Source organism: Panthera uncia, unplaced genomic scaffold (assembly GCF_023721935.1).
Source record: "Panthera uncia isolate 11264 unplaced genomic scaffold, Puncia_PCG_1.0 HiC_scaffold_291, whole genome shotgun sequence".
Taxonomy (NCBI): domain Eukaryota; kingdom Metazoa; phylum Chordata; class Mammalia; order Carnivora; family Felidae; genus Panthera; species Panthera uncia.
In genome coordinates, this window is record NW_026059420.1 from 2,967 (window position 1) to 22,167 (window position 19,201).

General features: G+C 48.4%; 1 protein-coding gene across 1 annotated transcript in view; it reads left to right on the forward strand.

Moving 5' to 3' along the window:
* Nucleotides 1-161: 161 nt before the first annotated feature.
* The window catches only part of LOC125917911 (zinc finger protein basonuclin-1-like), a 31,146-nt gene continuing 12,106 nt past the window's right edge, over nt 162-19,201 (forward strand). Inside the window, exons 1-2 of the mRNA XM_049623988.1 lie at nt 162-577; nt 18,310-18,409. Coding sequence (XP_049479945.1) covers nt 500-577; nt 18,310-18,409 — 178 coding nt within the window. The 5' untranslated portion in view covers nt 162-499. The remainder of the gene's footprint in view (nt 578-18,309; nt 18,410-19,201) is intronic.

A 19,201-nucleotide genomic window follows, 5' to 3' on the forward strand; every position in this document is an offset into this window, starting at 1 on the left:
GGTCGGTGTGAGACGTGCGGGCCCGGGGGCGCCCGATCTCTCGCGAGGCCCCGCGAAGCGCGCCGCGGACGGGTCGCTCCGACAGCTCAGGGGACGCCAGGGCGCGGAGGGGGTGCGGCCGCCGGGCTGCAGGCGCGAGGGCCGGGGCCGCGGAGCCGGCGGGCGGGAGCCGGGGCGGGAAGGCGGCCGGCCCCGCGGAGGCGCTGATTTGCCCGCGCGCCCCGAGCCGAGCCGGGACTCGGGCAGGTGGGGGGACAGCGCCGGGTCGGCTCCCGGGGGCAGGGGCGCGCGCGGGCGGGGAGGCGGGCGGGGGGCGCCGCCTGTCCCCTGCCCCCTCGGGCGCCCCTGCCCCCGCCAGACCCCAGCCCCGCCGCCGGCCGCCCGGCTTTGCGTCGGCCCCTACGGATTTGTCAGCCAGATGTGACAAGATTGCGGAGAGGCGAGGGAAGGAGGAGATCTGATGTTAATCAGTGCATAGCTCGGAGCCAAACTTTCTCAAATGCGGTGTAGAAACATGCTCTTCTCATTTAAGGCATCTCTTTGTGGCCGTGGGGCTGCCACCGGTCGCCGTTTGACAGTTAAATGGAATGCCAGCTAGCAGCCTTAATTGTCGGAGTAAAATTGTGTGTGTGTGTGTGTGTGTGTTGGGGCTGGGGGGTGGGGGGGAGAGGTGAGTGTCAGACACTCTAAGGTTCAGTTATGTCCCCTAGGTTTATGGCCGTGTTCACCGCAGCTCTGCTGAAGACAGGGCATTTAAACCGGGCCAGACGCCTGGTCGCAGCCAGGCCTCTGCTGTTAACACTTAAGGGGCCTAAAAAAAGGCCCCAGTGGTATCCTGGGAATCCCTGTCAGTGAGTGTGAGTGTGTGCGTGTGTGCGTGTGCGTGTGTGTGCGCGCGCGCGCGTGCTGGGGAAAACATGTGTTCCTGCATGCGCTGGGCCCACACAGCAGATGTAGCAACAAATTTTTTGTTTTTGAATATATTCTCATCAGAGTGACAAAGATTTTTGATTTGACAGTAAGTGAATTGAAAAATAGTGTTGGGCAGATTATCTTTCTCCTTTTTTTTTCTGGTGCCTTTTCATTCTTTGCTTCTCGTTTTAATTTGCTGTTAGAGCTCACGGGATCTTTTCAGAAGATCCCTTAGACTCTTCTCTTGCACTTAGATGCTTACGTGTTAAAACTTCTGCTCAGTGATAAATACACCGGTTTCTCAAATTGTCCCTTCCCGAACACGTTGATATATATTATTAAAACCTCATTTAAAGTGTAATATGTCAAAATAAAATTCTCGGATGTCGTGTAAAAAAAAAAAACCACATTACTTCAAACATTAACAATTGGTCAGGATTCTGATTTTTGCGTTAAATGGGTGTGAACAGATAGACACCATTTTTGCTCTGGTAAATATCGTTGATAACTTTATCTTTTCCGGTGTACCTAAAAGAGTAACATGTGAGTCATCATTTGATTTTTTATCTGATAGGTTTGCTAACTTTAATTTCACCGAGAAAGTATTACTATTTGAACTCAACTGTTGGTTGAACGTGTTCCTGTTCTAGTTCAATGCCGAGAAAAGGTGGTGAAATCTTCTCTGAGCTCAAGCGCGGCTCATGCTTTGGGAACTCATAATTATGTTCAGACACCTGCATAATTTCATTTGGAAAATCATCCGTACCTGTAAATGCTGTTCCATTCAGAATAGCAAGGATTTAGCTAGAGGCCCCTCCTCCAGTCAGAAAGTGGTAAGTTGGGAGGGGTTATTTGGCCCTTGATCCCTGCTAAGATGAGAAACAATCATGTTTGCTCTGGTAATAATTCACATCAGAAATGTTAACCAACATGAAATAATTCCTGTGGAAGCGTGAGGTTTGCATAGAGCGTTATTTTTATTTGTTTATTGTTGCAACTCTCTCGCGCAGCCGTTAGGCCGGCCTCGCAGGCCCATGTTCTGTGTCTGAGAACCCTCAGCTTGGAAAGGAGGATCCACCCCATTGGGTGAGAAAAGCCATAGAGATTTCCCTGCAGAACAAATCATAATTGTTCTTTAAGCATACCGTTATCATTTATGAATGCCTAGGGATAAACATAAACATCGTGAAAGTTCAGTTTGTCGGTAAAATTAAATTGCTGCATGTGGGGTGAGGGGCAGAAGTGTCTTTTAGCCTTTGTATATGGCTTTAGAAGCTATTTTGACAGTGGCCATTAAGAGAGTGCCTTGCCCTGAAGCTTCCGCAAGGTAAATTACTTGCAGGAGGAGGGAGCTTTACCCCCCCCCCCCTGAGTTTTCACCTCTACAGATGGCATTTAGAGTTACTTTTGTCAGAAACAGCCCTGTTCAAGAAGACCTAGAAATACCCTAGGTTAGATGAAATCTCATTGCTGAGCCGCACTTTTTTTTTTTTTTGGATAACTAAGACCAAGATTTAGAGAGCCAGTATATTTTTTAATTACCTTCCTCCAAATACCCTATTGCAGATTTTTATTGTAGTTATTTATTTATTTGCCTCTTTTATTTTTGATGCCGTATCTGTGAGATGTTAAAGATAACTGGGTTCTTCTCGGAAGAGACATCTGGAAAGTTTTGTGGGTTTTTTTTTTTTTTTCTTTTAAATTGGTTTCCACCTGAAAACCTTATCTTCTCTTATCTTGTCATCCTTTGAAGCCCTTTCTCCTAATTCTGGAAATCCTAAGTTCCCGGTGTAGCCCCCTTTCTCTGCATGGACACGTGCCTGTTTTTATCCCCCAAAACCAAAAACAGAAAACAGTGGATCAAAACAAAGAGCAGACCCGCTCTGCCATGCTCCGACCTGGGGCCTTCTCAAACTTTGGGTGTTGCAGGGAAAAGGGCCACCGCCATTCTCGGCCACGCCTGAACTCATTATTAAAAACCAGCCTAGCAAATCATAGGAGAAGTTTGCCTTGGGGGGATGATCTCACAGGGCTAGAGTGAGGGCAAAGAGAGACGGAGGGATAAAATGTTGTAAAGGCCAGCTCCAAACAACCTATGTGGAAGGAAATGACCGTCTCCGTGAAGGTAAACTTTCATTCAGTTGCATCTGGTTGTGTGAGTTTGTCTCCTCTTACAGACTCTTCCTTGAAGGATCCTTCCATACACCCAAACAAACATCACGAGTAGTTTCTATCTCTGCGCCAGCCTCCAGAAGCACTGGCCTGGTCCCGTAGCCCTCTGATGGTTTCTCGAGTTACTCGTTACGAAGATAAAATTTTTATACGGACAACTCGAGCGCTCCGTGATTCTCCAGGCTGGATTTTAAGGCAGTGACAAGGACGGTAATTTGCAAACTCTGGCCTTTTCTTTTTCAAAATTTCATTTTGAAAAATCTGAGGTCGCTTTTTGTTTCTTTTTTTTTTTTTTTTTAACACTCAGTTCTGAAAATCGAGTTCTCGTTAAGCCCTTAAAAGAAGTGTCTGCAAAATTTTACTTAGAAATGTTCACCCTTTCATTGTTATCTTGCAATGGACGTGAAGTTGCAGTGCTTGTAGAAGTGGCTGCGTTCGTTAAAATTATCCTGAAGTACAAATGTCCTTTTTCTGTGTTGGTTTTTGTGTGTTTTCCCCCAGAGCTGTCTCTTGCGTTCAAAAGTTCCCTACGCCTATAACGTCCCTCTGTTTTTTGTTACCAAAGGTTTCTGAAGATTGCCTCTGAGGTCCTCCCAAATTTAGGTTATAAAGGGGGGAAAATGTGTACATATCCTTTTATTTCCATATAGTTTGTTGTTGTTCTTAGGTGTTTTTTTTTTTTAATGAAGAAATAATTGGTTAGGTTCATAAAGTAACATTTGCATATCTTTCTACTTTTTATATTTTCTGTTTTCAGAACTAATAATTTTAAGAAAAAAGGGCACAGCTGTTAGATGATTTTGGCACAGAGTTTATACTTTGATTTAAAGAGATCAAAAGAACGAGTATTTTCCCCACCATCCTCTTTGAAGACGAGCAGCACGAGAAGGGGGCAAGGGTGTCGCGCGTGCTTTCTCCTCACAGGTAGACTTGGCCCAACATCTGTACCTGCTCCCTCCCAGCTGCCCCTTCCTCTGCCAGACCCTTCCAGACCCTTCTCCCAGCCCCGAGCCCCCCGGGCTCTGTTCTTTTCATCCCCCTGCTTGCAGTGAGAAAGCAGATTCTGTCGGGTGGGTCTTCGGTGGGGGTTTTGTATTTGCAAATGATGCCTCCTGGTTTCTGAGGCTTCCCGGGTCCCTTTTTACAACTGTGCTCATGGGAAAGGGGGTGTCTCCTTGCAGCTGGGAATCCCGATGGCTCCACGAAGCCAACAGGCCTGGCTGCCGGTCTGGACAGCACACGCTCAGCTCACCTGCTGTTGCCTTTCAAGGTGTGCTCTCGTGGCCCGGGGACAGAAGCCTCTACTCTGTGGCCTGGCCTCCTGGGTTTCACACTCATGTACGGAATGAGCCTAGGACCATGGCATTTCCTGCACGAGGTGAGGAGGGCACACCTGCTGCCTCGTGGGGGAAGCCTCCCCTGGCCTCATGTAGCACCTATAAAAGTTAACATAACTCTTGGGGTGCCTGGGTGGCTCAGTCGGTTGAGCATCCGACTTCGGCTCAGGTCATGATCTCACGGTCCGTGAGTTCGAGCCCCGTGTCAGGCTCTGTGCTGACAGCTCAGAGCCTGGAGCCTGCTTCTGATTCTTTGTCTCCCTCTCTCTCTGCCCCTCCCCACTCACGCTATCTCTGTCTCTCTCTCCCTCTCCCAAAAATAAATAAACATTCAAAAAAATAAAAATTAAAAAAAGTTAACATAACTCTTGAAGGTCAGTACATGTTCTTTTTTTTTTTTTTAATGTTTTTACTTATTTTGAAAGAGAGAGCCAGCAGGGGAGGGCCAGAGAGAAGAGGGGGAGAGAGAGAATCCCAAGCAGGCTCTGCACTGTCAACGCAGAGCCCCCCGTGGGGCTCAGTCCCACGAACCAGGTGATCGTGAACTGAGCCGAAATCAAGAGTTAGTCGCTTCACTGACTGGGCTCCCCAGGTGCCCCAAGTATTGGTGTCTCCTTACCAGGATCCAAATAAGGTCCATATGTTGTCTCTCTTAATCTGTAGGTTTACACTTCACTTTTTCCTTGCAATGTATCTGTTGAAAAAGCTGGGTCATTTATTTTATACAATGCCCCCCAGTCTGAATTAGTGACTGCTTCCTTGTGGTATTGTTTACGTTATGGTTGTTCCTCTGTCCCCTGCATTTTCTGTGCACTAGAGTTGACCAAGGGGCTTGATCTGATTCAGATCTGAACTTTTTTATTTCTTTTATTTTTTTTAATGTTTCTTTTGAGGGAGAGAGACAGAGTGCAACCAGGGGAGGGGCAGAGAGAAAGGGAGACCCAGCATCGGAAGCAGGCTCCAGGCTCTGAGCTGTCAGCACAGAGCCCCACACGGGGCTCAAACTCACAAAACGTGAGATCATGACCCGAGCCGAAGTCGGACACTTAACCGACTGAGCCATCCAGACACCCCAGATCTGAACTTTTTTCATAAGAACACCCCATCTGTAGTAGAACGTATCTTTCCAATCAGAGGCAACTGACCTGGTTGTCAACTTTTACATTAGGAATTGTGGAATGGTAGTATTCTAATTCTTCATTTATTTATTCACTAGATACTTCTATAAAGGGAATCTCTGTCTCGTCAGTGGTTTGCACAATTTGTATAAAAAAGGATGTATACTTGAGACACCTAAGTGGCTCAGTCGGTTGAGTTTCCAACTCCTTTTTTTTTTTTTTAGTTTTTTTTTTTTTAACATTTATTTATTTTTGAGACAGAGAGAGAGCATGAACAGGGGAGGGGCGGAGAGAGAGGGAGACCCAGAATCTGAAACAGGCTCCAGGCTCTGAGCTCTCAGCACAGAGCCCGAGGTGGGGCTCGAACTCACGGACTGCGAGATCGTGACCTGAGCTGAAGTTGGCCGCTCAACCGACTGAGCCACCCAGGCGCCCCGAGTTTCCAACTGTTGATTTCAGCTCAAGTCGTGATCTCACAATTCGTGGGATCAAGTCCTGTGTCGGACTCTATGCTGACAGCGTGGAGCCTGCTTGGGATTCTCTCCCCACTCCCCTCTTTCTGTCCCTCCTCAGCTCACAAGTGCTGTCTCTCTCTCAAGATAAATAAACAATTTTTTAAAAAGGATGTATACTTGGGGCGCCTGGGTGGCTCAGGCAGTTGAGCATCTGACTTTGGCTCAGGTTATGATCTCACAGTTTGTGGGTTTGAGCCCCACATCAGGCTCTGCGCTGACAGCTCAGAGCCCAGAGCCTGCTTCCGGTTTCTGTGTCTCCCTCTCTCTGCCCCTCCCCTCTCTCTCAAAAATACATAAACATTAAAAAAAATTTTTTAAGGATTTATACTTGATCTATCCCTTTGTTTACCAGGTTTGGGGACAATTAATTGGTTCCCTAGCATTCCCTAAAGGCAGCCAATGATTTTTTTCATTTGTCTTTAGTATCTCTTGACTTTCTAGATTTGAATATAGTGAATGAGTCATGTGAGGTTTTGACAAATTCAAAAACTTTATTCTCTGCTGTCATTGACCAGTCAAGCTGTCGAATTTTATTCCCTGATGAACACATACACCCCCTAGGACAGATACTGGGAGTTCCTCAGCTTTGTATCCCCGGGAGGCTCCTTGTAATTATCAGTGCGTAGTAGATGCTTTAAAAACAAATGAGAACCACCACCGCCAACAAAAGCAATTTGTTAAGTAAATTTGTATCACTTCGTTAACTACTCATGCAGAAAGATGGCATGAACGTCTGGTCTTGTGTCTCTCCCTAGGTGGGCTTCCGTCCAATGCTGCCAGCTGCCTCCTACGAGAAGCCCACCTGGCCTTTCTCTTCTCTTCCTCCCAGTTGTCCTTGTTGCCCGTCTGGCAAATGATGATACTGCGTTCAGAATCCTAGTTGTGCCTCTGCAAATTGGTGTATGTAATGAAAACAGTGGAAAATTTAAAAATCGAAAGAAGTTAGAGAAAAAATGGGAGGAGAAGAGGTAGGGAGCAAAAAAAAAAAGGCAAATTCTCCTAAAAGAAGCAGCACAGAATGTATCTAAGAGGTGGAGACCTCCCCCCACCCCTCCTTGAATGATGCAATTTCCGGAACCCCGAAGGCTGTCTCTGCAGCCACAGAGAGAATGGGGTGACAATTTTGCTGTAAGTGAAGAGAAACCAGGTCCCCTCCCCATAAGCTGAGGGTGGTCCAGCTGCCTTAGGAGGTGTTTCGTGTTATAGATCCTGACTGGCACGGTTTGATCTGCACCAGACTCTTCTGAGACTCAAACATACTAACAATCGTCTGTATCAGCATTTAAAAACGCGGCTTGGAAAAACTTGAAGTAGTTTTATTCTAAAGCCTAATGACTTCAAAAGTGATTTGTGATTTAGCAGATTGGGTCCTTTGGCTTTTTATGATCCTTATCACCGAGAATCTGGCACAGCCTTGGAATCTCACACTTAAGAGAGGGCAGCAGGCTCTAAACTTGGCCTTGGTGATTTCTCCTAGTTAGGCATTTTTACACGATTTTTATGTGGCCCTCTCCATCGCCAGCAGACAGCCTGTGTATAAATTAGGAACTACTTTTGGCTGCTAGTAAAGGCTCCCAATAACAGTCGCCATCCTTCCTGCGCAGCCGTCCCCCAGGGCATGACCGCAGAGTTGCCTCATGGTCACAAAATGGCATCTCAAGTCCAACCATCATATTCTTATCCCAGGATGGAAGGAGGAGGACAGCAAAGAAGTGTCCCAGCTGACTCAGCTCCCATTTACAAGGGGTTTTCTGTAAAGCTCCGCCTGATAACTCCTACTGGGATACCATCGGCCAGTACTTCGTCACCTGGCCCCCAGCAGAGACTCAGAAGGGAAGATGAGACGAAAGGCTATGGGGTGGGCATCTGTAATTCGGAAGCACCGTGCCGCTGCCGTCTCGATTCATTCATTACTCTCTCAGATAACACCAGTGCAGGGCTTACGAAGGATCCGACCCCCTGCTAGCAGCTGGGTGTTGGTTTGGGGTTTCAGCTGGTCCCTTGCCTGTTTTTGGAGCGATTCATCGTGCAGTAACTTTTATGGAGGGTTTTGTAATAGGTATTTTTGGTAGCTCTGTCAGTGGAGGAGTCAGACCACCAGAGCCCAGAGGACCCATGAACCTTGCTGTGATTCAACGCTCTGGTTGTACTGATCGGTCTCTGCGATTCTTACCTGTGTATCCTCATTAATATGGCTGATAGCCCTCCAGGGTGAGCAGAAACAGATATCCAGCCTGTTTCAGTCAGACTCCAAGGCATGGAGCTGAAGGTTTTGTGGTTTAATGGGAAGTAAGACCTAAGTCACCTGAAGCCACCAGGACCCTTTACCACCTCCCTGGGAAAGAGCCTCATTGTGGCGAGGGGTGAGGCGTGCAGGCTCCCCACCTCTGCCTCCGGAAGTAATCGTTTCAACAGACAAATCATACTCATTTCATATCTGTTTTCAAAGGATTACTAAGAACAAACTCCAGACTCCTCGGCCTGCCCCACAAGGTCCTCTGCAGAATGCTTCCTGCCACCTCTCTGACCCACATTTCCTACCATTAACCTTACTCACTCCGTCTACATAGGTCCTGGCTCCTTTTCTGTTCCTGAGCACTCAGCCTCTTTTGTGCCTCAGGGCCTTTGCACTTGTCATGCCCTCTGCCCTAAAACCTTTCCTCCCTCTCCAGGTCTTCACTGGCTCCTAGCCATCCCTTGATTCTGTTCAAATGTCACCACTTCAAAAATCTTCGGTGATGACCTTATCTAAAAGGCACTTACTGGGGGCGCCTGGGTGGCTCAGTCGGTTAAGCGTCTGACTTCGGCTCAGGTCACGATCTCGCAGTATGTGAGTTCGAGCCCCGCGTCGGGCTCTGTGCTGACTGCTCAGAGCCTGGAGCCTGTTTCAGATTCTGTGTCTCCCTCTCTCTCTGACCCTCCCCCGTTCGTGCTCTCTCTCTGTCTCAAAAATAAATAAACGTTAAAAAAAATTTTTTTTTAAATAAAATAAAATAAAATAAAATAAAATAAAATAAAATAAAATAAAATAAAAGGCACTTACTGGGGCGCCTCCTGGGTGGCTCAGTTGGCTGAGTCTCTGACTCTTGGTTTCGGCTCAGGTCATGATCCCAGGGTCGTGGGATCCAGCCAGCCCCACGGCAGGCTCCACACTTAGTGTGGAGCCTGCTTGGGATTCTCTTTCCCTCTTCCTCTCACCCTTGCTCACTTCCTCTCTCTCTCTCAAAAAAAAAAAAATAGTTCTTAAAAATATTGAAAAGGCACTTACTTATACCCCATCCCGCCATGCCACCCAGTAAAATTGCTGGCATCGTTCTGTGTCGTTTTTTCATAGCACTAGCTTCCTGGGAAATGGTGCGGATTATTTACTTGTTTATTTTCTGTCTCCTCGGGATTATGCCCCTGGAGGGCAAGGACCTCGTCCGTCTTCTTCAACACTTTAACCCCCGGAGTTTCGAACAAACAGTTCCTGGCTCATTAATGTTCAGTAACCGCTTATTCATTTATTATGAAGTCTCTTGAGAGTGTGAAACTTTGGTGTCCTCACTGCAGGATGATAATGCCTCAGTCTCCGAGCTGCCGTAGGCATTAGATGAAACCGTAAGTGTAAGTGTGGTTAGCACCGAATATGGATGTTTCAAGGTATACCCTGCCTCCAGTGTCCAGATTGGAGACGACCCTGATAGCCCGCAAGTTCCTTGGCTCCCTCAGCCTTAGGATGGGGATAGTATTACCTACCTCCCAGGGAGGTTGGAAGAAAGAAATGAGACAGTGCACGAGCATGCTTCGTGCAATACCTCGCACGCGGTTAAGTGCTCAGGAAAGCTCACCAACCGTGCGACTTTGGGAAAATCACTGACCTTCCGTATAAATATGAGTTTCCTGAGAATAATCCCCTCCCCACGACAACGTAGGGAGGGTTACGTGAGAGCACCTGTTAAGTCACGCTACCACGCAGAGGGCAGACGCCGGAAGGACACCTCGCCTCACCGTTGGCCTCAGAAGCGTCTGGTAGAACTTTCCGTGATGACGGGTGCGTTCTGTATCTCCACCATCCAGTGTGGTGGCCACTAAACCACATGCGTCCGCTGAGCGCCCGAAACGTGGCTGGTGTCACCAAAGAATTGAACTTGTAATTCTGTCTTATTATAATTAGCGTAAGTAGCCACATTTAAATTTGGCCATTTGAACGACTTAGACGGTACCGAGCGGCCACCATATCGGACGGGGCAGAGTGAGGACCGGGAGCCGACGCAGCTGCCCGGCCGGTACGCAGTTCGATCCTGTGTCTAAGCCGCTTCACAGACGGCTCCCTCAAAGAGGCAACCCCGTGGACCTGGAAACCCCCAAGGGTCTTGCTGAAATTGTGTGAAATTGTGTTCCTTCCTCTTCCCGTCTCTCCCTGAGACTCTCCCCGCTGAAGTCCTTATCTTGAGTGATAGGAAAACGTCTGCACGTACAGGAGATGAAATCGGCTTTGAAGCGGAGGGACACTCGTTATTCTGCAGCTCCGTCGTTCAAACCCCCTCGGAGGCCTGCACCGTCCAGCGGTGGATGTCCGTGCGGGTACCCGCTGCTGCTGGCGAGTCAAGGCAGCCTGTCCTGACCGGACGCCTGGTCCCCAAGCTGGACGTAGAGCAGGGAAAGGAGGGAGGGACGGACAGACCCTCACACAGAACCTAAAAACGAGGTCCCAGCTTTCCATCCCGACGCTGCAGGTAACCACTCGTCTGTCACATGCCAGGGGCATCGGTGATGTCTGGAACACACGTGACAGTTACGGACAAGCACGCCAGAACCTGGGATGTTGATTGGTGGCACATCAAAGTGTCTGGTAACAATTCAGAAATAGTCTGATTAAAATGAGTGCGTAAAGGGGCGCCTGGGTGGCTCCATTGGTGGAGCATGAAACTCTTGACCTCGGGGTCAAGCCCCACGTTGGGTGTGGAGATTACTTAAAAAATAAAATAAATTAGGGGCGCCTGGGTGGCTTAGTCGGTTAAGCGTCCGACGTCAGCTCAGGTCAAGATCTCACGTTTCGTGAGTTCGAGCCCCGCGTCGGGCTCTGTGCTGACAGCTCGGAGCCTGGAGCCTGCTTCAGATCCTGTGTCTCTCTCTCTGTCTGCCCCTCCCCTGCTCATGCTCTTTCTCTGTCTCTCAAAGATAAGCAAACGTTAAAAAAAATTTTTTTTAATGAGTGCATAAAAAAGCAATCATCATGTCTTGATGAGTTCAGAATGTTGTAAAACATCTGCTTTATGTTTCCGAAGAATGGAACGAGTATTAGGATTCCTAAGGAAAGGATGTACATTTTAAGGGTTTTCCGTATTGATTTGCATGAGTACTTTTCATCCTGTAATTAGAATTTTCGGGTTTGATTTCATTTTAGAAGTGTTAATTTGTCTTTAAATAACAGTGCTATAATTTTTGCCACATTGTGGGAATTCCGATATGAGTGGGAAAACCCTGGGCCCTTAATATCAGAAGTTTTCTTAAGGCACTGTAATTAGCTTTTTTTTAGTTCATAAATAATTCCTCTGAGATTTATCTCCATGGATGTATAATGAGCTTTATTAAGCCTTATTCAAATAGGTTCATATAGAGCCACATGAATATTTCTTATAAAACAGCATTCATGGGGCGCCTGGGTGGCTCAGCTGGTTGAGCGTCTGACTCTGGCTCGGGTCATGATCCCATGGTCTGTGAGTTCGGGCTTCACGTCAGGCTCTGTGCTGACAGCTCGGAGCCTGGAACCTGTTTCAGGTTCTGTCTCTCCCTCTCTCTCTGCCCCTCCCCTGCTCATGCTCTCTCTCTCTCTCTCTCTCTCTCTCTCCCTCCCCCTCTCAAAATACATAAACATTTTTAAAAAACAGCATTCATACATTGGGTTTATGTCCCAATAGGTACAAATGTGTCCCTAAACTAGAAGCTGCTAAAAGCGAATAGTCAGGATAGGTCAGTGGGTCTTGACCGCAGTCTGGAAAGATTTGGGGTTTTCGCAACCGTAAGAGGGAGACGCGTTTCTGTGGCATCGGTGGGCAGAGACTGGGGACATAGCAGTCATTCCACAGCACACAGGACAGCCACCGCCACCAAGAATTATTGGACTCAAAATGTCAATAATGCTGAAGTTGAAAAACCCTGAGTCAGATGTCAAGAGATACAGAAAAAGTGAGTTTGAATCTCAGGCTATGAAATGTGCCTGGAGTTGTTTCGTCTGAAGTTTCATCGTGCTGGGCCCGAGGTAGGATCACCCAGAGTTTCCTGAGGCTTTGCCTGAGTGAGAGCCTTTTAAGCAGAATCTTCAGGAAGGAGAGGAAGTATGTGCTGAAGCACGTCTTTTTTTCTCTGATTGGAGCAGGGTCCTACTTTCTGCATCAGTGAATGTGAATTTTCTGTGTATACTTCCAGCATCTTGCTGGCAAAGAATGAATGGCATCTTGAGGGACAGGATCCCCAAATAAGAATTTTTCTGCTTTTAAAAATCCTTTGAGGGGCACCTGGGTGGCTCAGTCCGTTAAGCGTCTGACTTAGGCTCAGGTCACCGTCTCGTGGATTGTGGGTTCGGGCCCTGTGTTGGGCTCTGTGCTGACTGCTCGGAGCCTGGAACCTGCTTTAGATTCTATGTCTCCCTCTCTCTCTGCCCCTCCCCTGCTCATGCTCTGTCTCTCTCTGTCTCTCAAAAATAAAGAAATGTAAAAACAAAACGAAACTTCCTTTGAAACAGCCCTGTCGATGGGAAGGTAGGTTGTGAAATATTGCAGAGGCTTAGTGCAGAATATGCTGGTAGCCGTGGAGAATACAGAGGGCTGCTTCCTTGGTCAGCTGGCGTTCAGAGCCGCAGGGACGTTTGAGAATCCGGACAGCATATTAGGTGGGCTCCAAACAAAACTAAGGGTGCCTTTCTAGTTCTTGGGACGGTGTGTAACAGGCATTAAACCGGTCCTCATTTTTCTCCTCCCGGTTGAGATAACTATGTAATTACGTGTATAGGAATATAGACGTATGCGTCTGTGTATTTAACACATCCGTTTACATGTACAGGAGTAGAATCTCTGTAGCCAGAAGGTGAAATAATTTCTGGCTCTAAAGCAGTATTTCTCAATCTTTTTGTCATTACTCCCCGTATACCCGAGGAGCCTAGATTTTTTATTTTCCTAATTGTGCCCCCCCCCCTGCCCACCCAGGGAAGTTTTAGTATTATACCACATTCCGGTGTTCTGTTTATGTATGTGTTTCTGTGCTTTATATATATACCTCCTCCCCCCAAGGCCAGTGTTCACCGCCTCGGGATGGTATCACCCCGGAGGAGAAGGCATGGATTATTACCATAAGAGGACGTTGTGATCACAGGGAGTTCTCTGTAGGATATTGGATGGCTTTACAAAGAGCAAACGTGTTTTCTGTTTTCCGATAGCCTCTGGGAGGGATCGGGTAACGCACTGCTGTGGGCCGTGTACCTCCGTTATGAACAGCCCTGTTCCTTCGCCTGAGAAGCTCTTGTCTGATTGATCTGCTCGGGCCCATTGTAATCCAAAGGGAGTCATAGATAACCGTCAAATCAGGGAGATTTTTAACCTGTATTTAAGCCAGCTCACTGATTTTTTAAAAAAATTTTATTTTGGGAGTGCCTGGGTGGCTCAGTCGGTTGAGCTTCTGCTCAGGTCATGATCTCATGGTTTGTGGGTTCGAGCCCCGCGTCGGGCTCTGTGCTGACAGCTCGGAGCCTGGAGCCTGCCTCGGATTCCGTGTCTCCCTCTCTCTCTGCCCTTCTCCCACTGGTGCATGCATGCGCGCTCTCTCTCTCTCTCTTAAATGTTTATTTATTCTTGAGAGAGACAGAGTGCAAGCCGGGGAGGGTCAGAGAGAGAGGGAGACACAGAATCCGAAGCAGGCTCCAGGCTCTGAGCTGCTAGCACAGAGCCCGACGTGGGGCTCAACCTCACGGACCGTGAGATCATGACCCGAGCTGAAGTCGGACGCCCAACCGCCTGAGCCACACAGGCACCTCTAAAAAAACTTTTTAATAAAAAAATAAGACTTTATTTTTTAGAACACTTTCAGGTTCACAGCAAAATTGAAAGTACAGAGATTTCCCATATACCCCCTGGCCCCGCACATGGACAGCGACCCCCTCCTTATCCACATCCCCCACCGGAGGGTACATTTGTGACAATTGATGAACCCACTTAGACATGTCATTATCACCCAGAGACCACAGTTTACGTTAGAATCCACTCTTGGTGTTGTACCCCCTCTGGGTTCAGGCAAGAGTATAATGACACATATCCGTCATTATAGTATATCGCACGGAGTATTGTCATTGCCCAAATATCCTCCTTGTTCTGCCTGTTCACAGCCCCCCGCCCTCACCTAACCCCGGTCAAGCACGGAGCTTTTTAGTGCCTCCATAGTTTCGCCTTTTCCAGAAGGTTCATGTAGCTGGAATCACATAGTGGGTGGCCTCTTCAGACTGCCTTCTCTCCTTTAGCAATATGTATTTAAGGTTCCTCTGTGTCTCTTCATGGCTTGATACAACTCGTGTCTTTTTAGCACTGAACGACATTCCGTTGTCTGGATGGACCGTAGTTCACTTATCCATTCACCCCCTGAAGGACATCTTGGTGCTTCCAAGTTTTGGCAGTGATGACTAAAGCTGCTGTAAAACATCCACGTGCAGGTTTTTGTGTGGACGTACACTCCAGGGAACAGAATTTCTGGGTCAGACGGTGAGGGTACGTTTGGCTTGGTAGGAAGTCACCAGACCGTCTTCCAGAGTGGCTGCACCATTTTGCATTCCCGCCAGCAGTGAGCGAGCGTCTCTGTTGCTCTCCTCGTGCGCATCTGGTATTGTCAGTGTTCTGGACTTTTTTTTTTTTTTTTATAAATTTTTTTTTAACATTTATTTATTTTTGAGACAGAGAGAGACAGAGCATGAATGGGGGAGGGGCAGAGAGAGAGGGAGACACAGAATCAGAAGCAGGCTCCAGGCTCCGAGCCGTCAGCCCAGAGCCCGACGCGGGGCTCGAACTCACGGACCGCGAGATCGTGACCTGAGCTGAAGTCGGACGCTTAACTGACTGAGCCACCCAGGCGCCCCTGGACTTTGGCCATTCTAATAGGAGTGTAATGGCCTGGTTTCTTCAGTGATATTTTTATTAAGACAATTTACTTACCATAAAATTTACCCTTATAAAGTATCCAATGGAGTGGTTCCACTGTGCTCCCCAGAGATGTGCAAGCATCCATCTCCTTCACCTTAAAAAAGCAACTTGGCCAAAATTTTAAAAAAAAGTTTTTTTCAATGTTTATTTATTTTTGAGAGAGAGAGAGAGAGCATGAGTACGGAAGGCGGGGGAGGCAGAGAGAGAGGGAGACACAGAATCTGAAGCAGGTTCCAGGCTCCGAGCTGTCCGCAGAGAACCCGATACAGGGCTCGAACTCACAAACTGAGATTGTGACCTGAGCCGAAGTCGGACACTCAACCGACTGAGCCACCCAGGCTCTCCACCGCTGGTCAAAATTTAAAACATCTGTGCTTCAAAGAACACCATGAGGGACGTGAAAAGATAATCCACGGGTGGGAGGAAATATTTGCAAATCATAACCTGTTCAGGGACTTGTACCAAGAGTATATAAAGAGCTCTTACAACTGAATACTAAAACACAACCCAATTGAAAAATGAGCAAAGGATCCGCATAGATGTGTCCCTAGGGAGGATCTACAACTAAATGGGCGATGAGCTGCTGAAAAGATGCTGAATGGCATTAGCCGTCAAGGAAATACGAATGAAAACCACAGTAAGAGACTACTTCATACCCAGTGGGATGGCTGTTACAAAAAAAGACAGACAACAAGTGTTGGGGACGTGGAGACATCGGAACCCTCGTGCATCACTGGAGGGGATACAGAGTGGTGCGGCCACTTTGAAAAACCATTTGACAGCTTCTTAAAACGTTAAGCAGAGTTACTACACGGTAACCCAGCAATTCCACTCCTAGGAATGTACCCGGAAGAAATAGAAGTGAATACATATGTCCACCGTCAAGTTTGCATGCAGGACTCCTTCTGGGGGTGATGGAGATGTTCCGAAATCAGATCATGATGTTGGCACAACTGCGCATGTGCTAGAAATCACAGATGGTGCACTCTAAGTGGCTGAATGGTAGAATTCTTTCTCAATTTAAAGCTGTGTTTTGGGGCGCCTGGGTGGCTCGGTCCGTTGAGCGTCCCTCTTCGGCTAAGGTCATGATCTCACGGTACATGGGTTCAAGCCCCGTGTCATGCTCTGTGCTGACAGCTCGGAACCTGGAGCCTGCTTCATATTCTGTGTCTCCCTCTCTCTCTGCCCCTCCCCCGCTCATGCTCTGTCTCTCTCTGTCTCAAAAATAAATAAAAACATTAACAAAATTGTAATTTAAAAAAAAAAGCTATTTTTAAAAAGATCAGAATAGGGGTGACTGGGTGGCTCCATCAGTTAAGCTTCTGACTCTTGATATCAGCTTGGGTCATGATGTCACGATTCATGAGATCGAGCCCCACGTCAGGCTCTTTGCTGACATCACAGAGCCTGCTTGGGATTCTCTCCCTCCCTCTCTCTCTGCCCCTTCCCCGCTCTCTCTCTCAAAATGAATAAATAAACTTTTAAAAATATATAAAATAAAATAAATAAAAAGACGAGCACAAACAAAAAGAATAATATCCCCCCCCCCCGCCACCCATTAACCGTCCCTCCTCCCCACCTGCACAGCCCCTGGTAACGTCAGGAGATTGGCCTCATCTTGATATTTCATGTAAATGGAATCCTGCAACCTGTGACGTTTTGTCCTTGGTTTGTTCCGCTTAGCATCTTTCCCTGCGTGCTGTAGCACCGGCAGCACCTTGTTCCTTTCCACGGCCTAATAATACTCCATCGTGTACCCATTCATCAGTTGACGGACATTGGGGTTGTTTCTGCTTTCGGGCCACTATAAGTGCTATGCTGCTGTGAACATTCGGGCACCAGGTTTTATGTGGGCCTGTCTTTTCATTTCTCTTGGGCATGTGCCTAGGGGTGGGACTGCCGGGTCATATGGGAACCCCGTGTTTAACTTCTGGAAGAACCGTCAGACTGCTTTCCAAAGTGTCTGTACCGTTTGTACAATCCCGGCAGCAACTGATTTTTAAGTGAAGACTAGTTATACACTCCTTACGCTGAGTTTCCCGAGTCCTGGGATGGAGTCTACCCTTCCCTGTCCCCATACGGCACCGCAGCCCCTCAATTGGAAGATGGAGGAACCCCCCAAATGCACACACGCACTCCCCAGGTTCAGGGCTCTCCGGAATCGTGCGGATTCCACCCAGTGGCTATTCCCCGGAGCCTCCGTGTCGGGACTCCTGTGAGAGCTTTCTCTCTTTAGTAATAACGTTATATTCTTCAGGCCTCTATCCCCTTTTGAGGAATTCATCTTAGAAATATATGGGAAGCTTGTTCTTCATACTAGAACTTAGCTGACAAGAACCTCCCTGTCTTCTCTTTCAGCCGTGTGTCTGCACACCGGGCACCCCCGCCGTGCTCCCCACTGCACACCGGGCACCCCTGCCGTGCTCCCCACTGCACACCGGGCACCCCCGCCGTGCTCCCCACTGCACACCGGGCACCCCCGCCGTGCTCCCCACTGCACACCGGGCACCCCCACACACGCACAGCACTTGAACGTGCAGCTGGGCGTGTGCACAGGGCTGTGAGCCACACAGCCCAGAGGGTGGAATCAGGGAGTCGTCCTCAGTGTGGTTGGCCACATCGTGTCCAACATCTGGGCGGACTTTTAGCCTCTACCACACGTTGGGGGGGTAACCACGTCCACATTTGGATAATTCTCCATTCAGATCACACTCTTTCAGATCATCCAGGGCGGCCCCTGTGTCACCGTCCGGGGCGACTGCTTTGATCAACATAGAGACTGGCGAAAATAGGACTGTTCACCCCTCCCGTGCTCTTACTAACAAGCAAGGTGTCCCCTCCCAGCTTGCGCTCTCCTCTTACAGAACTGGTTCCTGGCCCATTGTCGCATGCAGAGCAGCTGGTGACGTGTTCCCCGCCTCCCGGGCCGCTGCTCGTCTTCCCGGGGCACCGCATACCCGCCTGGGTCTGGGACACGGCGGGCACGCGCTGCTCGGCGAATGTCACTGAATGAAGGACCGACCGCGTGGTGTTCGGCAAAGCCCTGCGTGTGTCACTCACGCTCCCCGTGGGCCTGTGTTCTCTCCCGCAGGCTATCGGCTGCACTCTCAACTGTAGCTGCCAGAGTTTCAAGCCGGGGAAGATCAACCACCGCCAGTGTGAGCAGTGCAGACACGGATGGGTGGCCCACGGTAACTATGTGTCCTCTTCCCGTGGCCTGTCGTGCCCCCTCGGAATAACCTAGAGTGGTTTGGGAACGGCTAACGTTAAATCCCTTCCCAGACGGCGAACCCTTGTGTGTGGCCCCGATCTCTGGCTAACAGGCCAGGAGCTTTGTGTACGATCCCTTTGAACCTGAACGACCCTGCGTGAGGGGTGTGCTGGGTCATTCTGCAGCGACAGCAGCTCATGCAACGGCCTCCAGGGTTGCCAGATACAACCCAGAATGCTCAGTTAAATGTGAATTTCAGAGACACAACAACTTAGGCTTAACTGTGTCCCCGTGAATATTTTTAGTATAAACGTATCCCACTCGCTCACTGTTCATGTGAAATCCACGTTCGTGTGTAGCTGGGCGTCCTGTATCTCAGTTTGCCAAACCCCAGAACCCCACACCAGCCCTGTGCGGCTGCTGAGTACTTGCAACGTGACTGGTGTGGCTGAAGGACTCCATTTCCAGTTTGATTGAATTTAATGAATGAAATAGTTTAATAAGGTAAAAATAATTCAGTAAAGTTAAACACGTAATAAATTTAAGCACCTGTGCATGCCTGATCTGATGACTGTCACATTGGACGGCATAGATTTCGGTGGTTTAAATCGGCAGAGCCTGATGACTTGGACGACAAGGCAGAGCCTGGTGACAGACGAGGGCACGAGCCCAGATCTGTCAGATCTTCACCGGCAGACCCTGTTCTTCCTGATTTTTCTATCTTTTGATTATGCACCTGCTGCATTTGTCTTCACTCCTTGTCCTTGCGTCT